General features: G+C 30.8%; 2 protein-coding genes across 2 annotated transcripts; one reads left to right on the top strand and one right to left on the bottom strand.

Annotated features, from left to right (window-relative positions):
• Positions 1–198: 198 nt before the first annotated feature.
• Positions 199–1,054, bottom strand: LOC109599722 (putative SERF-like protein). The gene is made up of 3 exons (XM_020015743.2): positions 896–1,054; positions 738–843; positions 199–558 (listed from the first exon to the last, which is right to left on the bottom strand). The coding sequence occupies exons 1-3, from the start codon at positions 900–902 to the stop codon at positions 492–494; spliced, it is 180 nt and encodes a 59-aa protein (XP_019871302.1). The 5' UTR covers positions 903–1,054; the 3' UTR covers positions 199–491.
• A 3,167-nt stretch (positions 1,055–4,221) lies between these two features.
• LOC109599716 (IDLSRF-like peptide) lies at positions 4,222–22,245 on the top strand. Its single transcript, XM_020015735.2, has 4 exons — positions 4,222–4,330; positions 4,401–4,551; positions 15,170–15,454; positions 20,922–22,245. Exons 1-4 carry the CDS (start codon positions 4,301–4,303, stop codon positions 21,113–21,115), a joined length of 660 nt encoding a protein of 219 aa, XP_019871294.2. The 5' UTR covers positions 4,222–4,300; the 3' UTR covers positions 21,116–22,245.
• Positions 22,246–24,428: the final 2,183 nt, after the last annotated feature.

Genomic DNA, 24,428 nt, shown 5'->3' with positions numbered 1-24,428 from the left:
AAAATTAATTACCATGTTGAATCAAATTTTGGTTCAGATTAAAACAGTTTTGAAAACAATTTATTAATGCTGACATCACACTAACACCATTATAGCATTTCCACATTGAGACTTGACATTAAAAGAGTGTTTTGTAATTCAAATTTACTGTCTGAAATTGTCATCACATATTGTAATATGTAAATAATAGGCCATTAATATTTTTAATGTATTTTATTAAAAATTAGTTATTACAAATACAGAACATTAAATGTAATGTTACAATAAAATTGAACATAATCATTTACACAATAATTCTGTAAATTAGAATTATCCTGGTGGAAGTTTGAGGTCCCCATGATAAATTATTGTATTCTAACTTTTACGGTGCATGTGAAAAGTTAGATTGAATTAATTGTTTTAATCTTGCACTCACCTTCCACGTTTATGTCAAAATTAAATTACACAATATACAAAATTTTTAGATTAACTTTCAAGGAAACTAGTTTTAGTTACTTTGCTGTTTGTTGTTTCGCTTCCTCTTTCTTTTTCTGTTTTTCCCTCATTAGTTCGGCATCCCTATAATAAAACGTTTAAGGTAAATACGTATTAAAAGTAATTAAGCGTATAAATAAAAAGTAACTTAATTAGCCTGCTATATTGTACAAATTCTAAGATAAACTGGCAATAAAAACACACGGAGTGAGTGAAAAAATACGTATTTTCTGTTAAATATTAATTACACAAAAATTAGTTACCTTTGTTTTCGTTGCTCCAGTGTGAGGCCATCGTTCTTTTTACCTTTATTTGATTCGGTTTGTTTCTTTTGGTTTTTTAGGCGTGCGAGTTCACGCTGATTGCCACCTAAATATTATATTATTAAAATATTATTACTTAAGTTAATTGAGCTACTTACGAGTCATTTTTGTATAGATTGGGGAACAAATAGTGGAAAATGTAGGCTTCCGATGGCCACAAGATTGGATCTTCTAGAAACGACGAGCAATGTGCCAATAGAAGGAAATAAAATGTTTTGCCTCTTATCACTTCGATTTCAACAACATTAACGCCCTCTCGAAAGAGCCTTATAGACTCTAAGTAGATCCGAGAGAGATAGCTAAATTTGACGTTTGCAACAAGCGAACACAAACATGTGCGGGATAAATTTAAATAACCTATAAACAAATTGTTTTTTATTATTATTTAACGTAATGAAACAGCATTAGTATTTGTTTTTGTAACTAACTGGTGAAAACGCACGTACGTATTTTTTGTTAAATTTTAAATGTTGTTTTTTGTGTCTTGTTGGCAACGCTGATTATTCCAAAATTCCCAGTCGAACGGCGGGAATGTAAATTTAAAGTTGTTCATCGATTTTGGTTGTTTCCAATTTAGTTTCCCAAAATTAATTGATTTTAAAATCCCATCACTCGGAACTGAGTTTGAAATACTCACGGACGCTGCATATCAAACCATAATTGAAAATAAATTTGGTTGTGATAAGAAATATCACTGTTTTATTTATTAATATTTATAATAAAAAACATTACACAAGTTTACGAGTCAACTGAAATTATTTTATCCAACGAAAATTTCGGCGTATCAAGTTTTAAAATTTACACTACCACTGAAGTGATTTTAAAAATTCAACCCATGTGGCTGTCACTTACAGTGAAATATATAATTCAGTTTTAAATCACATCAGTTGAGAAATGGAGCAAATGAATTGGTAATGTCAATTCAGAGGTTTAAGAAAGCTATTTTTATATGGAAAAGAAAGAAAAACATTGAATAAAAGACATAAACGCATAAATTGACTCGACTTAAATTTTATGAAGCTACGCTGGTGCAAATAATATATTTGTTTGTTTAAAAAAATGTTCATTGAAACCTAAAAAATAGGTAATTCTTTAAAGAATAAAATTAGATTAACCAGTTTCATAGTAAGCATAACAATAACAGAAAAAAAACAATAAACATTCATCAGAGTTGATGAAACGGTATTAGTAATTCATTACCAGGACGTCCTTTACGACCATTTCATTGGAAATTGTGATAAAAGCTTATTTACTTATAAATTAGAAAATGAACACTTTAAAACTCATCTTGTATTTGCCATAATTAAATTTTTCTACAATTTTAATACGTAATTTTAAATGTAATATTTGAAGTTAATTTAAATCACAAAGCAAATTGAATTAGAAAATGCTTAGCAACGTATCAATCAAAATGACAAGTCCCAAATCCCTGAGGACATGTTGAGTAATGGATTTTTTATTTAGAACACGACAACGTCAAAGGAAGAATAAGTATCACATTGTCAGCAAAAAACAACACAACAGCATTATGCGGCTAAAGGGACACGGGTTTATATTTAATTTAATCCCTTAATCAAAAAGTCAAAAGTTAAAATTGAGGTGTGGGTTAAAAGGGTGGAAGGGTTAACCAGAGGCAGCGATACATGCAGGAATCATGTTAACAAATAAGGACGCAGAGTTGTACTGGCCTTCATCATATTTACAATTTGCGCTCCTTGATAATTACGTATTGATCCTTCAGACTGTTCATTAATTTACAGTGAACGACTTCGGGAAACAAATAAAAAATCGGTTTCTTTTATTTGTCTACGTATGTCAAGCGACAGTTATTACATTTTGTTTTATTACTAATGTATTTTACTTAAAAAATTAAGTTAGAGCTAATTTAAAAATATAATATTCTCATATTAATTAAATATTCGGTTGTATTTGTTTATAAAATTGTACAAAATAATCATATTATATTAAAATGTTTTAGGAGTATTTTGATTGTAATACATAAATAATAGTTTTATAAAATATCCATAGAACAGGTACTTCGATTTATGGTCTGGTTTAGAATTAACATAATAAATATTTATACAGCAATTGATTTCATGGAATAAATTATAAAATAATATATGTATGTAAATAATGTAAATTTTATTGGTATATTTATTTATTTCTCATACAAATAATACAATTATAATTAAGATGTTAACTGGAGAATAAACTTAATCTAAAATATCTTCGTTAATTAACATTTACTAATCATAAAATATTACATAAACTAAACAGAAAACTGTAATTATATGTATTCGTAATATTAGAGTACTAAACTAATACTATTAATTATATAGTGAGATCATAAAAAATCTCCCTCTTGATAACTTAGCCTCATTTAAATGGTATTTTTATTATTTATTCAATGCTATTTTGCTGTCTAGTAAAGTATTATAGGTCAATATTTAAACAACAGAAAACTTTTATAGTATCTATTATATTATATTATATTTTGTAATTATTCAGTTAGTTTAAAATCACCAATTTTAAGAAACTTCACCAAAGATGGAAAGTGAAAAAATCATACATTAATTACTTTGACTTAAAGAAATTATAAACACTTAAAAACGTTCGAAAACTTACAAATTTCTTCAGACTATCATTTTCTTTTTCAGTAATTCAGTAAAAATTCTATATTCCTACAAAAAACAAGTATTACAGGTCAATATTTAAACTACAGAAGACAGTTATAGTATCTGGTTTAGTTCTGAGTTGTTGATTGTCCTTATAATAGTCATTATAATGGATCACACTGTATATAAATTTAATATTTGTTGAACTCTTAAATTTACTAAAAATTATTTATTTTTCGACCTTGTTTGAATTAACTCTGGTTAATTATTAAGGTAGCCCAAAATTTACCTTTCAAAAATCATCAAATAAACATGTTACATATATTTTAACATAAATAAATTTATTAAAACGTGTAGTCTCATATTTAAATTTCGTAAACAAAGCAGAAACATATTTTGGGATATCACAATGGAAACAGAAAACACAAAAAAGTAGTAACACAAAATTTTACAACCCTTCAATTCCTCCAGGGTGACATTATATTAATGGATTGAGATTACTATCTGTAAAAAGTGTGTTATAAAGTTTGATTGTAACTCCTTACGACTGCGAGGGGTCTCCATTAAGAAAAGTAATGTGTGTACTACATAAAAATGGAAAGTTATATTCAACATCAAGTGGCTGTTCAGTGTGTGCGGTGCAAACACAGACAAAATTGATAACATCTGCAGTAACATGCAGCAGTGTTTGCAGGACTAAATTAATACCATGTTGACCCGCAAAAAAATGACGGGGATATGCGTGGATGCGTAGATAAATGATGTAGATTGTCGGGGGTGTATGTGATGAGGCAGTGTGATAAGGCGAAACGTACGGTCCTGCATGGACGTGGGGGTGAATATGTCATATTGATTGTGAGAACAGCTGTGGGTGTGTGCGCAACAGGAATGACCGGATTGGAGGTTGCTGTTACGCAGGTACAGTATTCCTGGTATAAAGTAATACTAGGTAAAGGAAATTGTTCTATTGTGGCCTGTCTTCTACCAGTCAGTGACAAGCACCACCATGATTCGGGTGGCGGTATCGCCTCACCCGTTGCTGCTCGTAATGGTGGTGGTTACTATTGCGGCGGCTCTTCCACATGCTGTCATGGCAATTGACCTTGCCAAATTGTATGGACACATTAGCTCGAAACGGGGTAAGTCCAATTCGATATTTTTCCCCGCCCATCAACTTGTTGGTGACCGCAACAGTTGTTGTCGCAGTACTCGGATCGATATTTCCATTAAATGCACTGGCTTTTTGGTTAAATTTATTTGTTTTTCCTTTTGTCAACAGTCACGCCTTCGGCCACTTTGTCCCAACACCTTGCGATGCATGCAACACCTTCCTCACATGTTCCATTTACATGACAACAAAGCCCAATTTACCCACATGACTTCCCAGCACGACATGAATGAAAACGTCCGTTTCAGTTGATTATGTTATCACACTTTTCAGCTTTTAACTGTGTTTACCTAAAATTAATTAATTAATTGCGACGCCATAACGTGTTCAACGTTGAAAATTATTTATGTTTACTGACGTGTTCATAATTTATTGGAGGCAACGCTTCTTTGTATTACAAAAGGGATTTATTTTATTCGCACTGGTGTCTCACGAAACTTTTCTTTGTCGCCCTTCCACAAAGAAAGTTCACCAACTTTATTGAAATATTAAATTAAAGCTCAAGAATTAAGCTTTTCTTTATTAGTTTAATTTTCACTCGAGTACTTCATTAAAATTTACTTCAATTCAAACAGTATTTTTTGTTGCTGGAAGTTATTTGCTCGAATGTACTTCCCCCAATTTGATAACAAAAGTTTAAATTGAAAAATTATACAAAAAAAATTACGTTTCCTTCCTTTGTCAGGGTTACAAAGAAAATTCTTGACACTTAATTTGAACTGTACATAAATATATTACAACTAGTAATTAAACATTTTAAAAAATTACAAATAATTTATATATTATCACTTGTTAAAATAAATAAAATAATATGGTGAATTCACAGGAACCCGATGATATTAAAATGAAATGAGAAAAATTAAAAGACTGGAATTTTTAGAAATTTTTTATATAATTTTTTGTATTAACGTAAATTGTTTATTAATGCGTTTTCTGAATTTCTTTTTCCTTTAAATATGTATATAAAAAAAATTCATTTACGTATATTTTTTTTGAAAGATAAATAATTCAGTTAAATAAACAAGTATTTAATCGATTAGTGATTGATTATATGATTATTTCAGTAACATCCCCATTATATAAGTTATATCGACAAACAATTAGAGGGACTATTAGTATGAATTCATTCGATATTGGATGTATTTAGTAATTATTAAATAAGAACAGAATGAAAAAATGATTTTTTATTCATTCCATGTCTTTTGTAATTATTCAATAGGATAAAATCGTCACCAATTTTAAGAAATTTATCCAAAAATAGAAACTGAAAAAATGAGAAAACAACAAAAAATTTATTTCCTATTATTTTATTTTTATGACAATAATTACTTTGATATAAAAAAGTTATAAACACTTAAAAAATGTTTTAAAACTGAGAAAATTCTTCAATTCACCATTTTTTTCATTAATTTTTATATATATTATTCTCTTGATTTCAAAAAATATTGAAGGAAATATTTGAATTATTTCATTCCATCATTGGATGTCTTTTGTAATTATTCAATAGGTTAAAATCGTCACCAATTTTAATAAACTTCCCCAAAGATAGGAACTGAAAAAATCATAAAAAACAGCGAAAAATTTATTTCTAATTATTTTATTTTTATTACAATAATTACTTTGACATAAAGAAATTATAAACACTTAAAAAATGTTCGAAAATTGAGAAAATTCTTCAGTTCACCATTTTTTTCAGTAATTTTTATATATTATTTTCTTGATTTCAAAAAATATTGAAGAAAATATTTGAATTATTTCATTCCATAATTGGATGTCTTTTGCAATTATTCAATAGTTTAAAATCGTCACCAATTTTAATAAACTTCCCCAAAGATTGAAACTGAAAAAATCATGAAAAAACAACCAAAAATTTATTTCCTATTATTTTATTTTTATTACAATAATTACTTTGACATAAAGAAGTTATAAACACTTAAAAAATGTTCGAAAACTGAGAAAATTCTTCAGTTCACCATTTTTTTCAGTTTTTTTTATATGTTATTCTCTTGATATTGAAAAATATTGAACGAAATATTTGAATTATTTCATTCCATAATGGAATGTAATTATTCAATAGGTAATCGTCACCAATTCTAAGAAACTTCCCCAAAGATAGAAACTGAAAAAATCATGAGAGAACAACGAAAAGTTTATTTTTTTTTATTTTTATTATAATAATTACTTTGACATAAAGAATTTATAAACATTTAAAAAACGTTCAAAAACTTACAAAATTCTTCAGCCCTTTATTTTTTTTCAATAATTTTCATAAACTTTTAGAAGAAATATTAGAATTAATTCAATTAATGATTGGGTGTATTCAGTAATTATTCGATAGGTTACAATCATCACCAATTTTATAAAACTTCAATTATTTTATTTTAGTTACAATAATTACTATGACATTGAAAAAAGTTAAAAACATCTGAAAAATGTGTAAAAACATCTGAAAAATGTGTAAAAACTTATTCAGTACAACATTTTTTCAGTGACTTTTTTAAAAACGTTATAAAAAAATTATGTAAAATTTAAAAACTGTCAAAAAAGTTTTTAAACTCCGATAAAACTTGAAAAAACAAATTTAATTGGAATTTAATGTGTTGGATGCAAAATGAAGGCAATCAATCACTCATTTATATTTCTGTGTAAATCAACAGAAAGATTGGAACAAACCTAAGGGAACGTGGAAATAAATAAAACCACTTTTTTTTCCACAAAAAACATAAATTAAAACAGGCAATTTCCCCAAATTACTCATTTACTTCATTTATTACGATGTCCACAAACCTGTAATTAGGTTTTTTTCAAATTTACCTCCTTATTTTTATGTGATTAAGTTTCTTTCAGTAAGATTTATTATTCCTCTTTCCTGACTGACGTTCTTATTTCTTTTTTGCTCCAAGAGCAATTTATAAAAATTTATATAGCTCAGACAACAAAATAATAGGTTTAATGTCACACTGTTATTACTCATAATTTATTTTTAACATTTTTCAAGCTAAATTCATTGTATACTCAACTCTAACCCAAGGGGTGTTCTTAAAAGGTTCCTGCAGAGCTGTAGTAGATAAAGGGTTATTTAAAATACACAGGAACAAAGTTGCATTGGCTGCTTACCTCAAAAACTACAATTAATGTCAATCTTTTACTGTCGGGGCCTTCAGAACAGTTCACCTATGGTGAATAAGTGTTAAATTTCTTTATCCCAAATGAGTTTTTATACCTTTTTTTAGAACACACTGTGATCATTTTCCTTTTGTTATTACCTGCCTCTTGTATGTTTCAAATATTTATTTGCATAATGCTGATCCTACAAACTATAGCGTCCATTATTCTTTCAACAACTTGTTGATGCATCACACTTGTACATGCATAACATTGGAATCGATACGTTTTATTTCCTTCGTTTTGTCATATCAAGCCCTGTAAATTTTTATTCAACGTCTAGTCACGTACTTTCACCATTTTGCTTTGTACATCACGACATCCCTAAATATGTAAAGCCTTTTCTGCCATACACAAAGTATAAAAAATAGGAAGTTATGGCATGTGTTGAAATATTGAAAAGTAGGGCGACTGCATTGGTAATCGCGTTCAAGATTTGCATCTTGATGAACACTGTCAGAAACGCAACTCGAAACGATTGTATTTATTCAACTTGTTGATTTTTTTCCCTGTTTCATGTCAACCCGAAACAATATGCGGAGTCCATTTTGATTGAGCGACGTGTCGTGCCTTCGAGCTCGTAAAATATGCAAAACGCCCATAACCTTTTCAAGGGAACAATCGTTACATCTAACGGGGTACACTTTCACATTTAATTGGAGCAGCGATTTTATCCGCTCAAAATTTACGGCACGAAGCGACGGACGGAGTTTACCCTTTGTGTATTAAACTCCCAAGTTTTACGGTTGCCTCTCGTTTAATCGGTAACTTTTTCTTTTGGGAAGATGATGCAAGCTGTCTACGTGCCGTTCGTTCCGAGAACGTGCCAGATTAGTTCAAAATTGAATTCACACAACTAACACGAATCTTTCAGTTTGGACGGCCCTTTTCGTAGGCTTTCGTGACACGTGGGTGGCCTCTTTCGAGTTTTTGGATGCACTCTACGAAACACTTTCATTGGAATTTCTGTTCCAGTTACCAATTTGAAAACTCTGTTATTTATGCTGGAAGATGGAAAAAGTTGAGCCACTAAGAGTTTCAGATCAATACCGTTGGAATTTCTTGGGTTTTAATTATTTCAGTGAATTTAAAGTTAAACTTCTTATGGCCTGATGAATAATACAAAAGTTTTCTTCCAATATGAATACTAAACCACAAAAGGCTTAAAGTAGAATGCTGAAAACTTTTTTTACAGTCTCACTTGCATGCTAATACCTGTTGAGCATAAATTATTAGTTTATGATTTATTCATAAAAATATAATGGCAAAACTTTTATATAATATTTTAATTCAATTATTTTTCATGCACTTTTATGACTATAACATTAACATTAGGTGAATAAAGAGAACTTTTTAGAATATTTTAGACACCTGAGTCATACAAAATTAATGGATTCATTTTTAAAATGAATAAATATAAAAAATTATCTTTCAAATCACAATGTTATCACAATTTACTTTACATTTACTGGTTGAATTTGTTTGTATTTATGACCATGTAAATTATTTATTCATATAAACTAGGACCAGTAATTTTTTAAAAATTATATACATATGATTAATTATAAAATTATATTATTCATTATTGTAGTTTTGGCTAAAAAAAAAAATAATTTCTGAATTACAACTTCCTAATTAAAAATATCTCTTTGTGCAAAATGTATATTTTTCACTAAACAACCAAGTTATGTATATATTTTTTTATGTGTAACTTTGTGCTTTCTTTGTTCAAAATGTAAATTTTTCAATAAACAACCAACAACAACATATAATTAAATTAATATCTACACACACGTACAGTTATAAAATCTTTCTAACATAATATAAATAAAAAAAGCCATAACGTGTGCATGCAAAAACCTGTTGAACTTAAAATAAAAGTTAGAGATTAACATCATGAAAAATTGTTACAATGTCAGATTTATGAACATGACATATATATTTTATATTTAGAATAATAATTCTAAATTGAATTAGTGATAATTGACAAATTGTGTTGGATGCAGGACAGACGACAGATTGATTTTTAATTATTCTAAATTTATATGTTTGACTCATCCTTGTAAAATAAAATTTGGACGCCGTCCAGACATCCATACCACTTTAAATTTAAATTATTAAATTGTGTCCCCTTTTGGTGTCGTTATAAAATTTATTTTTATCTAAAGTGTGTAATGTTAAGTAATTTTTCATGTTTAATTAGATTCAAAAAGGTCGCTAGGTCACAGTAAAAATGCTATTTAAAAAGAAATTCTTACTGACATTTAAAAAAATATAATTTTCCGGTATTTATTTAAAGAATCTGGCTAAAAATAAAATAACCTGGTAGAATACTTTGGATACAGTGCCACAAATATTTTGACAAATTAAGGAACAACAAAAAATCAATTAAAAGTTTTAACAAACTTTATTTAAAATTGTTTTAGTTAAAGTGAGGTTAGATCTCTTTGTATTTCATGATTCAGTACATATGACATTTCAGGATAACAGATTTGAATTGTTTTTATATTTAAAATTTAAAAATAGAGTCCCCTTGGGTGTTTTTATATTTTGTGTCTAAAATGTGCATTATTAATTTTTCATGTTTAATTAGTTAGTTTATTTTCATAATCATCATCATCATCATAAAATTTAAAAAAATATACCATTTTTTCAGTATTTATTTAAAAAATCTGACTAAGAATAAACTAACAGTGGTATAGTTTACTGTATTAGAATACTTTGGATATGGTGCCTTAAAAATTTGGACAAATTAAGGAACAATAAAAAATAGTTAAAAATTCAATAGCTTAAAATTGAAAATTTTAAAAATTACGTCACATGAAATGTTTTTAATTCTTTATACACCATAATTACTTTTAAAATTACTTAAAGTGAGGTTAGGTCACTCTATATTTCATGATTCTGGAACCTGAAATATCTTTAATTCTCTATACACCATAATTACTTTTTAAATTACTTAAAGTGAGGTTAGGTCACTCTATATTTCATGATTCTGGACATATGACATTTCAGCAAAACAAATTGTTTCAATTTTATATTTAAATTTTAAAATTAAACTCTCCCTTGAATTTATAAAATTTAAAAAAGTATCAACAAATTAAGTAACAGAAAAAAAATAATTAAAAAGTTTAATGATTTTACCAAATTTTATCTAAAATATTATTATTTAGTTATTTAGGAATTCTGAATAAAATCCTAAAAACGTCAATTTTTATTTTCAAAAAATAATATTCTGTGGCTAATTTTATCATCTTTCTTCAACCCTCTTGCAGTAAATTCCCAATAAATAAAAATTGTCTGTGGAATGGGGGAGACATAACTAGAAAAGTTTTTAACTCTCTACATAACATAATTACATTTTTATGTGAGTTGGACCACCCTGTATTTCCAAGTTCTGTACTCAAAACGCCATAAATTTCTAGAAAACAGATTTGCACCTTTACAGCAGGAAATAAACACAGCATCAGCAGTGTAAACCCCACCCCACCCACATGAAAAACCTTCAATGCGGCAGAATAAATCATAAATTGCTTTAAATTCACTGGGTGTTTCAGGAGTACACCGTCTGACATTTCAACATGTAAAGTAGATGTCTGAAAAATTGTGAACCTGATGAAAGTTATGTTGTTCGCACCCCCACTGAGCACCATACATTTTCCTCCACGACTCGGTGCAATCTTGTTTTAAAATGTGGGGTGAGCTTTATAGACAAATTTATTACGAGGGAGAGAGCCATCTTGGAGGGAAAATGTCCTAGATGTGCAGGAGTGTTTTCTCAAGCTACCAACTTAGTTGAAACATATTACTTGGGACGGGAATTCCCTTGAAGGCGATTTTCTTGTTGGCTAATTCGTCCATGTCTCTATTTTTAGTGCGAATGTTTGTCTAACCGTTTTGGGTCGTCTACCTTAATGAAATTCGACGTCCCAGACATTGAGTTGTTCGGTGGATTTAATTAAACGGTCGCTTTGCCCCCAAACACTTCGTATAATAATACGTGTCGGGCACGCAAACTTTTGTCAGTATAAATTTTTACACTAACTTAAACAAGATAAGGGGTTTGTGAAATGACATCTGGTTGTTAACACGTCAGATCAACCGTGTGCACATCGATTACAGTTTTGGCGAAGGCCAAAGCATAGTGGAGTTTTATTTCCCTGAGGGAAATCGATCAAGTTGACGTAGGTAATAGCTTTTAAAAAATTGCCTTGTAATTGAATCCTCAAGTTATTTGATGGCAGTGTGCTGTCATAACTCAAACTACACCTCCAAGTGGGTTTATCGATCTTAAAAGTTGCAAGGTCTGACTCCTGCCGTTTAATTACGCTAAAACATACAAACTTAAGCCCGATTTTGGGCTTTAAATAAATTATTAATGGCTCAAGTTTCGCAATCCGTTTGCAAACATTAATTTGCTACTCTCCATACAGAAAAAAAGTTGATGAAACTGAACAGATTTAATGTTTTAATGGAAGGTTTTCATGGAAGCTATTAATTATTCATAAGCAACTTTAAACAATGGATCCCAATTTACAAGGGGTGGTGGCTGGTTTGGCTCTAATGAAATTTGTCTGAGCTTCGGCTTATGAATTTTTTAAACGTGCATTACATGTTAACCCGGAAATTAAAATGTAAATGAAATGTGTCTGTTTTTGGAAAGTTGATCCAATTAAAAACATTGTAATTAGATATTCAGATGAGATTATTCATTTGCACAATATTCGAAATTGGGCACACCACAAACGGCCACTTGAAATTAATATTGGGGTTAACGATGTTCAGAAAATTCTCTTCTTCTTTGGAAGTTGAAATATACAAATATATCAACCAATAAAAATTTACTGTTTTGTATACTACACAGGTAACTTCACCCTCAATTTGCTTTTTATTGCCAAATTTATATTGGAAGGTGTCTGTTATTTCGTAATTTTTTATCCCCAAGTGTCCATTTAACTTCAGGATTAAACACATTTATAGGAACGAAAACTTGGGAAACAATTTCGTTTATTGGCTCCAGTTTTCATTGTTCTCTTAGGAAGAGTTTTTCCTCAATGTCTTAGTTAGATTGTAGAAATACACACCTACACATTTTCGGTACTGGAGTTTTATGATCAAAGTCTAATCTAGATTATGTATTGGTGAGGTGACATTCGACTGCTTAAATATTGCTGAAATGAATTCATCTTGACACATTAAGACTTTTAGTGAGAAATTTATTTGCTAAATATTTCTTTACACACAAAATATAATAGAATAAGATGAAAATATTAAAAACTCAGTTATTAGAAATGTAATGTAAGATTTTGAATATTCATAATTAACAAAACAATTCTACTTAAGTTCAACTAATGCTGATCACTTTTTTATTCATTATTCTTCTTGGAGCTCTTTTCTCTGATTCGTTTTAGCTGATAAAAGTTTCAAGTACCATTTTGTCTTAACTGGGAGTATGTAATTTAAATCTAAATGGAGTTCATTTATTTTGACCATAAATTTACTTTCAAACAGATCCACGAATTTAGACTGTCACAGTTTTTTGCCTGACATTCTCATAAATATCCAGATTGTATCTTTAAATGTGGAAACCATGTATCACTGTCAAAAGATATTCTTGATAAACTCTCATAGTTTATTAGAAATATATACAAATTATTTAATAAATGTTTTAATGGTTAAGTACTGTACTTTACATTTAATTTCAAACCTTTCAAATACAGACAGCTTGTTAGTTTAAATTTGCTTATTTGACTTTTAGGTTCTCTACGTTTCCTTAACAAGGATTTTCTTTCGTAATTGGAGATCAAGTAAATCCCAGAAATAACAATATTTACCTACATCATTATTTTTACTTATTATTTTATAATTATGATAAAATGGCATATAAAAATATATACAGGGTGATTCATTTAACTTATTCATTAGAAGTTTATGAAGAACAGAAATAGGTACTACTTTTAAAATTTGTATAGCAATTGTAACTTGTCTTGAACTACTTTTCTAATTTATTTTGAACTAAATTCCATTTCCGGTTTCGCCGGAAGTGACATTAACTTTGTTATTTTTAACACCCTGTATATTTTTGGATTTTTAAATTCTACATGTATTTGCAAATAAAATGTCTACATCATATCTTATACCTAAACCCAATAGTTTTTGAGTTAATTTTTTTCCAAAAATTTTGACAGATTAGTGCTTTATTTATAAGCCTGTAACGCCCTCAATTTTAACGCTGCAAAGTTCATTTTTTGACATACACGTTAAGCAGGAACCATCCTATAAGGTCTCATTATTAGTACTTCCATATTTTAGAGAGGGTGTTCCTTATTTACGTGGCCCATTGAAAATAACAAAGATGTTTTAAGATCCACAAAATTAAACAGAAAGGAGATCCTATATAATATTTGAGAGTACTAATAATGACACCTTATAGGATAACGTGTATGCCAAAAATGAACTTTCCAGTATTAAAATTGGGGGAGTTACAGACTTTTTAAATAAACTAACAATTTGTCAAAATTTTTGTGAAAAAAAATTAATAACTCAAAAACTATTAAGGTTATGTATATAACATGGCACAGCCATTTTATTTGCAATTATATATAGATTCTAAAAATCTAATAATATATAGTGTGTTCTATTGAAAATAACATAGTTGATGTCACTTCCGGAGAAACCGGAAATGAAATTTGGTTCGAAATAAATTAGAAAAGTACTTCAAGTCAAGTAATAATTGCTATAGAAATTTCAAATCAGTAACTTCTTCTGTTCCATAAACTTTTAATGAATAAGTTAGGTGAATAACTTTCATTCATGAATTAATTCATGAGAAAAATGTGCATCATAAATTTAAACAGGAAAGCATAAAGAAAGTGGAAATAGGATATCATTTCATCAAAATTCACTGAGCGTGTTATTCTTATCAAAGGAAAAACGAGAAAATCACATTGCATCCATAAAACGAAAAGGAAATCCATTTCCCAATTCAGATCACACCACATTCCCCCAACATTGAGTTATGAGTGAATATCAAATTACCTATTTCATCTTTTATTAACCATTGATTTAGCATAAAAATGGGATTTGGGGGATATTTATCTGTTCCTTTTGGTTGTGTAAAAACAATACAGAAACTGGCACAGCTTTGCACGGGACATGAAACACAAAAATACTTAATCTTGAAGCACCTACCCAAGTTGCCACGTGCATGAACTTTTGCTATCATCAAAAGCACTTAAAAACATAACGGTCAACAAAGTTTATTAAATCGCCTTTGCGTGCGAAGGTGAATCGTTATGTCCTCATTATATCCCGGTCCGTAAAACGCGGAATGGAGGAGCAAAACCGTTACCTTACCCAATTACGCGTCCAACCTTTCCGGGGATCTTCCCACGTATCCTTACGCCATAATGTTATTGTTGCAGGCGATGCTTGTCACCCGTACGAACCGTTCAAATGTCCAGGGGATGGTAACTGCATATCGATACAATATTTGTGCGACGGTGCCCCCGATTGTCCAGACGGTTACGACGAAGACTCGAGGCTATGCACGGCGGCCAAGAGACCGCCGGTCGAGGAGACGGGCAGCTTCTTGAAATCGCTGCTCGCCAGCCACGGTCCCAATTATTTGGAGAAACTATTCGGCAGCAAGGCAAGGGACGCGCTCAAACCTCTCGGCGGGGTGGATAAAGTAGCCATAGCGCTTTCAGGTGAGTGCCTCCTTTTTTATTGCGCTCTTACGAGAGATGCTTTTAAGTTGTGTGCGCTTCACATAAAACCTTGTCTTGGTGAATTTATGTGGAGCATTTTGACAGAATTTCAGAAAGAGTACAAGTACATTTAAGTAGAGTGTGTAATAAGTCACCACTAATATCAAAATGTTGTCTATTTCAATATTTCACTTGCGTTGATGCTTAAAATAATCTTCCATAAATTGTGATACTCCCACATTGTACAATTTATAGAAGGTGCTCCATTAATTTTGTGGGGGAATTAAAGGCTTATCAAGTACGTGATGTACAACACATAATGTTCTATTTAATTGATTTTCCTTTGTTGATGGTGTTTTAATTAGTTATCACCTTTAAGTTCTGTCTGTGGTTTCTTCATAAAAAACTGAGACACATTGATTCTTCTGGTACAATATAATCTCGTTTTTTGCTTGTTTAATATTGTTTATTAATGTTTAATTAATTGATGTTGATGCTAAAAATAATCTTCCTGATTCTGATGGTTTCATAAATTATAATAGTCAGACTTTGTACAATTTAGACAATATGCTTCATTAATCTTTCAGGAGAATTAAAAGGCTTATCAAGTGTGTCACTAAATTTAATGCCTGACCCAGTTAATTAATATTCCTTTGTTAATCCTGTTTTATCCTTCCATTTCAAGTGATATTTGTAGAGATAGACAGACAATTCTATATAATCTTCATGAGAAACTGACACATAATGATTCTTCTGACAAAATCATATTTCCTTTTATGCCCTTGGACATCCTACGTGTTTATTTGATATTAAAGATCCTATTTCAATTTTTTGTATTGATGCTAAAATAAATCTCCTGATTGTAATCCATTCATTTATACATTGTACAATTAATCTTCCAGGGGAATAAGAAGGTTCATCCCATACGTGATGTACCCGTAATTCCCGGTCCAACTAATTGATTTTCCTTTGTTAATGCTGATTTAATTAGTTATATCCCTTCATTTCTCTCTTCCTTTCTTTCCGTCCATCTCGTGTATCCAAATGGGTTTCAATAGATAGGCAATTCGAAATAATTTTCATCAGGACCTGACTCATATTGATTCCCATGGCAGGATCCAATTTCCTTTTATAGCTTTGGAAGTTCTACGTTTTCTTTAATATTCCTGATTAATGTTAGTTCATTCTCTATTCCGATATTTTGTGTTGTATTGATGCTAAACTGATCATCCTGATTCTGATACTTTCATTCTTACATTGTATTGTTCATAGAATGTACTCCATTAATCTTCCAGGGGAACTCAAAGAATCCATTTTCCTTTGTTGATACTGATGTAATTAGTTATATCCCTTCATTTCTACCTTCCTTTGCTTACGTTCATTTTTTGTATCCAAATGGGTTTCAATTGATTCATACTGATTCTTATGGGAGGATCCAATCTTTTTTATTCCTGTGCTTTTTTTGATATTCCTTATTAATGTCAGTTCATTCCCCACTCCAATATTTGCCTTATTGTGACACTTTCATAAATAATCATGTTCTCACATTGTAATTGTAATTAAGTCAATATGCTCCATTAATCTTCCAGGGGAATTAAAAGGCTCATCACATACATGATGTATAGTAATGCCTGGACCAACTAATTGAGTTTCCTTTGTTGATGCTATTTTAATTAGTCATATCCATTAATTTGTATCTCCCTTTCCTTACATCCCTCTCATGCATCCAAAATTTCATGAGAAACTGACACACATTGATTCTTATGACAGAATGTAATTTCATTTTATATTTTTTGATATGCTACGTTTTATTTTATTTTCAACATTTCGACTAAACTTCAGAAACAGTTGAATTACATTTAGTTCATTATACATGTCAATTTGTTCTCTACTTTAATATTTTATGTTGTGTTGGTGCTGAATTTGATTTCATGTGTTATTTCCAGAGATAGACAGACAATTCGATATAATTTTCATGAGAAACTGACACATTGATTCTTCGACAAAATAATATGTCCTTTTATGCCCTTGGACATCCTATGTGTTTATTTGATATTAAAGATCCTATTTCAATTTTTTGTATTGATGCTAAAATAAATCTCCTGATTGTAATCCATTCATTTATACATTGTACAATTAATCTTCCAGGGGAATCAGAAGGTTCATCCCATACGTGATGTACCCGTAATTCCCGGTCCAACTAATTGATTTTCCTTTGTTAATGCTGATTTAATTAGTTATATCCCTTCATTTCTCTTTTCCTTTCCTTCCGTCCATCTCCTGTATCGAAATGGGCTTCAATATATAGGCAATTCGAAATAATTTTCATAAGGACCTGACTCATATTGATTCCCATGGCAGGATCCAATTTCCCTTTATATCTTTGGAAGTTCTACGTTTTCTTTAATATTCCTGATTAATGTTAGTTCATTCTCTATTCCGATATTTTGTGTTGTATTGATGCTAAACTAATCATCCTGATTGTAATACTCTCATTCTTACATTGATTGTTCATATGATGTACTCCATTAATCTTCCAGGAGAAGTCAAAGACTTACTCCATTTTCCTTTGTTGATACTGATTTAATTAGTTATATCCCTTCATTTCTACCTTCCTTTGCTTCCGCCCATTTTTTGTATCCATATGAGTTTCAATTGATTCATATTGATTCTTATGGCAGGATACAATCTTTTTTATTCCTATGCTTTCTTTATTAATGTCAGTTTATTCCCCATTCCAATATTTTGTGCTGTGTTGATACTAAAATAATCTTCCTTATTGTGACACTTTCATAAATAATCATGTTCTTACATTGTAATTGTAATTAAGTCAATATGCTCCATTAATCTTCCAGGGGAATTAAAAGGCTCATCACATACATGATGTATAGTAATGCCTGGATCAACTAATTGAGTTTCCTTTGTTAATGCTATTTTAATTAGTCATATCCATTAATTTGTATCTCCCTTTCCTTACATCCCTCTCATGCATCCAAAATTTCATGAGAAAGTGACACACATTGATTCTTATGACAGAATCCAATTTCATTTTATATTTTTTGATATGCTACGTTTTATTTTATATTCAACATTTCGACTAAACTTCAGAAACAGTTGAATTACATTTAGTTCATTATACATGTCAATTTGTTCTCTACTTTAATATTTTATGTTGTGTTCATAATCTTCTTAATCTTGATACTTTAATAAAATATTATATTCAGACATTGTACAATTTATACAATTCACTTCATTAATTATCCTGAGGAATTAAAGGGCTTATTAAGTAAATGATGTACACTTAATGCCTGGCCCATCTAATTCACCCATCTTTGTTAATGTTATTTTAATCACTTCCACTTCTGATGGATGATCCTCCTGATGGAATTCCTTGTCTTGTCATGTCTTTGAATGTTGGATATAACTTATATTTCCACATTTTGTGATGTTTTTATAATCTTCCTGATTCTGATAGTTCCATAAAATATAACAGTCTACATTAGACTATTCCAGAGAAATTAAAAGGCACATCACGTACGTGATGTATACATAATGTCTGGTCCAGCTAATTGATTTTTTTAATGTGTTTTAATTAGTTACATCCTTTCATGTTCTGTATTCTGCTTATGTGTTCATGCTGATTCTGACACTTTGAGTCATACATTGCACAATTTCAACAATGTGCCCCTTAATCTTCCCGGGGGATTAAAAGGATCATCACGTACGTGACGTTCACGTGATGCCTGCTCCATCTAATTGGTTTTCCTTTGTTAATGCTGTTTTAATTAATTACATTCTCCAATTTCTATCCTCCTTCCGTTCATCTCACATATCCAAGACATCGTCAATTCGAAATAATTACACATTACATTGTATGTTATCTTGTGGCAGATCTAATTTTCTTTTATTCTTTTAGACAATGTACGTTTTCCTTCTATATTAATTGGTTCTTTCCTCAAAAATATGTGCCAAACTTACTGGCAACAAACTTTAATATATTGGTTAAACGTGTAACTCTTTATTTATGTTGGAAATTTGTACCACACTAAAGTTTTAATATTAAAAGCCATTACCAATCTACTGCACCTTAAATTGTTTAGGCGAAGTAATTTTTGTAGTAACTTCAAATTAGTCCTGACAGTTATTTCCGCCAGCATTTATCTAGGCAAACTATTTTAAGTCCTTAAACGTGTTCTCTTTACAATATGTACCAGATTTTATAGGTCAATTTGTTCTATAACAGCATTAGAAGGTGGAGGGTGTTAAAATAATATTATCATGTAGCACGTACATTATTTGAACAGATTAAAACTTTGCTTTAACAAATTGTGACTGAGTTCCTAATTTTGCTTTCAACGTTTCAGCACAAGAATCCGTACTGAAAATCAGCTTATACAGATTATTTAATCGGCATAAATTTGCATATTATACCATTTAAATTTCAAGCTCGAATCCATTTCGTATTATGGCACAGCTCGTCAAACTAAAAATAGCTGCTTTATTGAGTTCCCTCATTGCAAGAGCAGCAAATCGATAGACGAAGCTTTTGATGTGCCACATTTATTTATTTTAAATTATGAAATTTACTGAATTCATTAATATTTGACTCGGTTGTTTGACACGACCACAAGGGCAAAAGAAATAACATACGGGCTTGGTTCCAATTTGTTCTCCCATAAAATCGTTGATTTTAAATCAACATTTCTGAATGGCCCTTTCCAAACAACAGTTCGATTTAATGTTACCTAAAACAAACATTTTCTCTTCCACCAACCAATATTTGAACATGCAGTCGAAATTATTCACCATTAAATTTGTTTGGTTAACAATGAAGTTCGCAGAAGTATGTTGATTTTGATGTCATAAATAGTCAGTTAAAATTTACATAATGACTTATACAAAGCTGGCTATCTCAGATCGAAGGCTTGTCAAATTCCGAATCCTTTTAATCCAATTAGGATAACGACATCGTCTAATTACTCAAGACTCAAATAACCTGTTGCTAAATAACTTCACTGTTATTGGTGATCCAGTAACGACCTTATTAAATTCATTAAGAAATTAAGCTGCCTGAATTTGTTTCACTAATGATTCAATTGATTGATATTTAAAGATTAAAAAAACCTACGACGTTTATTTTCCTGCGGAGTAGGCTGACATTTAAATAAATCAATAATTATAATTTATTTTTAATAAATAATGAGGATATATCAGCATAGAATTATATTTTTATGTTGTGGTTGCTTTGTTTGTTTAGACGACGCATATAAATACTTGAAAATGTCACACTAGATCTGATGTCTTGATAACATAACAACCTTGTTTGAAAACATGGATATAAAAATGAATTAGCTGAAATGAGTATCGATTTAAATGAGCAGACAATGTTGGTTTGAGCTTGAAAGCTCATTAAATAACTATAACTAGTTTGAGTGTGTTATATATTGATGTAATTTTTTTGTTGCAGAGTCTCAAACGATTGAAGACTTTGGAGCGGCATTGCATTTAATGCGGGCAGACTTAGAACATTTACGTGCCGTTTTCATGGCAGTGGAGAATGGTGATTTAGGAATGTTGAAATCTTTAGGTATTAAAGATTCGGAACTAGGAGATGTAAAATTCTTCCTGGAGAAATTAGTGAATACAGGATTTTTAGACTGAATTATATTTGACCCTGCTGCAGATTATTTTGATCAACCTGATCCTGACTTGCCTTTAAGCAAGTACTATTATAATTCTTACCTTCCACATTAATCTGTGTGTCTGTCTGTCTGTGTACCCTTTATTCAGCAGCAGAGTCCGTTATAATCCGTCCCCCCTTTTAATTCCTTTTCATCAAATCCCAAAAATAATGTGTAAAAATTCAAGATTCACTCAAACCTGTCTCAATGGGTGGTATCTTAAAGTAATTATAAAACGGCCAAGCAACCAGACTTATGATATATATCGAGCACCAAGATATACTTTGGATTAAAAATCACATATCATTAGTAAGTAAGACAATGTGATCACATTTAAGTAAACACTTGAATATTTTTAGTATTTCTATTCTCTCGATGTTTTTAACGAAACAACATACAAACCGTCATATTTGTGATCACTGTTCAGATATGACTCCCAAATATTTATTGTGGCACTAATCGTAGATTTAGATTACCGGCAGGTCCGGACCCTGTCCATGTCCGTCAGGAGTTTGCGGTGGTCTCAACACTTTTTTGGCAAAAGGTGCAACCAATCAAGTGGACAGTCCAAAGCACGGTCCCAATCGGCTGGACAAAGCAAAACAAAATGAAGACAGCACAACTGACGTGATAGCTGAAATTTCTTGTAAAGCTGCGCGCTTGAGGGCCTTGCGGGCATTTTAAGAGGTTTCGACTGTTGACCGGCGTTGTAAACGCTCTTGTGATTTTTGTACATATCATGATGATGCAGAAACTCAAGTCAACTGCGATGATAACGACCTGACACTATCGGAAACAGCAGTTCGACATGAATTTCGCCATCTTAGACATAGACACAATCATATCCGCATGCGAATATAGTCAATAAGATATATATACATATTATATATAGATTATACAAATATAATATATTTTTTCGACTTGTAGTGGAAATGTTTGTGTTTGGTGTGCGATAAAAATTATTTATCAATGTTACCTCAATCAATTAAATATTTTAATAAAAGGCTGGTTTCTTATGTATACATATCAAATGTTTTTTATTATAAGGTCTTTGCATAATTTATTTGTCAAGTGGAATTTCTAATTAAATAAATATATTATCAAAGAATATTTTATAGATTTGAATATTTTTTTACTCACTTTCCCAACTCCCCATCCTTTGAAATAAACAAAAATTACATTACTTAGCCATAATTCAATGAAACATTTAAGTGAGAAATTTAATACAAATTTGTAACATCTCTTGTTTTAAATTTGTTTTTGAACTAATAAAACAATAAGTTCCCCCGCCATTTGCTCTGAAAATTGGAAGCTGATAGAGAGAACCACCAAACAATGGTGTATGGCCAGAAAGCCTCCGAAGCTATTTGGATCGTCGAAAGTCTTCAAAAAGATTCCTATGAAATTAAGCAGTATATTACCACCTAAAAATCTCTCTAAACAAATCTGGGATTTCCAAAAGTTTAATAAGGGTTTAAGATTGAAGAGTGGTTTTGAATTCCATGGAACAAACTCAGACAATCTAGCAAGTTCCGAATTAAGATGAGGTAAGATAAACTAGAGAATATTTGAATCAAGTTTTATGAGTATCAGATTCCGGCGTTCTGGAGTCAGATCTGTCGTAAATAAAAGTGCTGTATTTGGGATATACGAAGTCCTAACGAGCACTTGATATAAAGGGTGACATTGCAAGTGGAGCCCTTCTAAAACTGACAAAGCATTTCAGTTGGCGTTACGTTCCCTGCAGCAGTTTGATTTGATAGGAAAGGGCAATGTGAATTGTCTAGTTGAGTTGATTATTGAGCTGAAGACACGTTCTTTGATGGGGATAGATATTTGTTTATTTTAGAATATATATATTTATATAGAATTTAGGATATTTTTGATTTTCCTGAAACGAGAGGTGTTTTACTTTTATCAATTAAGATATTTAGAAAAGTCGACATCACAATTTTTATAAACATTAGAGGAATTTTCGGGGCCTAAGATAGAACTGGACGTCATATTATAAGAGTTATTATATTTTGGGGTTCTATAGTGGATTGAATATCTAGTTATAATATCTGCTGGAGTAAATAATAGGTGTACGAATTAGGACGATACACAACACAAATGCACTTGAGTTTTGTTTAGGTCTGTTGATCACTGTGATTTGATGAAAGGGAAGCTGATTCAGATCCAGGAGTACGGATGAGAGTGTGAACGACTGGTGAGTGAGAGAATAAGATGATTGGGCAGTGATTGAGACTGACCGACTGACTGAGAGTGTGAGGGGGTATTTGAATAAAACACATTTTTTTTTTAATACATTTATTGGCCTAATTTCTATTCTACTCCAATGTCAACAATTTGGACATATGTCTGTGTTTTGTAACAATGTTACTTTCAACCTAATAGGATTTATGTGTTGGGGGCGAGTTATTTTGGTTACAATGTTTAATATTTTCGTTTTTCCTTAGTTTATCGCAGTGGTTCTATTTATAGGGTATTTGAATAAAACACATTAATTCCTGCGGTTTCTTACATACTATCTTAACCTAATAGAACTGGCATCTATTTGTACCTTTCCTTCAGAAGTTTGTAGGAAGGCTTGAAGTAGCTTTCCAAAGGGTGGGTTTCCAGTATGTTTTTCAATTTTGGGTGATGTGTTACTGTATTTTTCTTGGATGTTCTCGCCTTGCAGTTTTGGTGTCCCGTTATGGTTTCTTCTTTTCCCGGCCTTGCCGAAGAATGTGATGATTGTTATTTCTGGGTTTAGTTTTAGTTTTTACTTGTGGAAATAATTTGAGATTTGCGCGTAGGGTGCTCTTGTGCTATTTTGTTCGTTATTTTTGAGTTTCGCACAGCTGTTATGATTGCCGTATCGTCCGCGAATTGCGCTGTAACCGTTTTTTCGTGGTTTGGGAGGTCTGAGGTATACATGTTAAAAAGTGTTGGGCTTAGTACGCTCCCTTGGGGAAGGCCTGCATTTATCTTGTTTGAGTCTGAGGTTTCATTTTATTTCTGTTTTTTAGGTAGGAGTTTATTGTCTGTATGATGTATGGGAGGTATTTTAAAATCGTCATCTTGTGGAGTAGTCCTTCGTGCCATATTGTGTCGAAAGCTTTTTCAATGTCTAAGGAAGTTAGGGATACTTGTTTATTTAGTTTTAAATTTATTGTTATTTCGTTGTATTGTATATTCTGGCCAGTTGCATAATTGTTGAGTGTTTTCTCCTGAAACCGAATTGGTGAGGGGGATGATTTTGTTCTTGGAAGTGTATATGTTTATACGGCTCTGGATAATTTATTCGA

The sequence above is a fragment of the Aethina tumida genome, chromosome 1, assembly GCF_024364675.1.
Source record: "Aethina tumida isolate Nest 87 chromosome 1, icAetTumi1.1, whole genome shotgun sequence".
In the NCBI taxonomy this organism is placed as follows: Eukaryota; Metazoa; Arthropoda; class Insecta; order Coleoptera; family Nitidulidae; genus Aethina; species Aethina tumida.
This window is presented reverse-complemented; position numbering and strand designations above follow the sequence as displayed.

Excerpts from the sequence above, each read along its gene's own strand:
- LOC109599722 (XM_020015743.2), bottom strand. Across the intron at positions 559-737 it reads CTGGAGCAACGAAAACAAAG|GGATGCCGAACTAATGAGGG; the intron begins GTAACTAATTTT and ends GTTTTATTATAG.
- LOC109599716 (XM_020015735.2), top strand. The coding sequence starts at position 4,301 with ATGACCGGATTGGAGGTTGCTGTTACGCAG. Across the intron at positions 4,331-4,400 it reads TGGAGGTTGCTGTTACGCAG|TCAGTGACAAGCACCACCAT; the intron begins GTACAGTATTCC and ends GTCTTCTACCAG. Across the intron at positions 15,455-20,921 it reads AGTAGCCATAGCGCTTTCAG|AGTCTCAAACGATTGAAGAC; the intron begins GTGAGTGCCTCC and ends TTTTTGTTGCAG.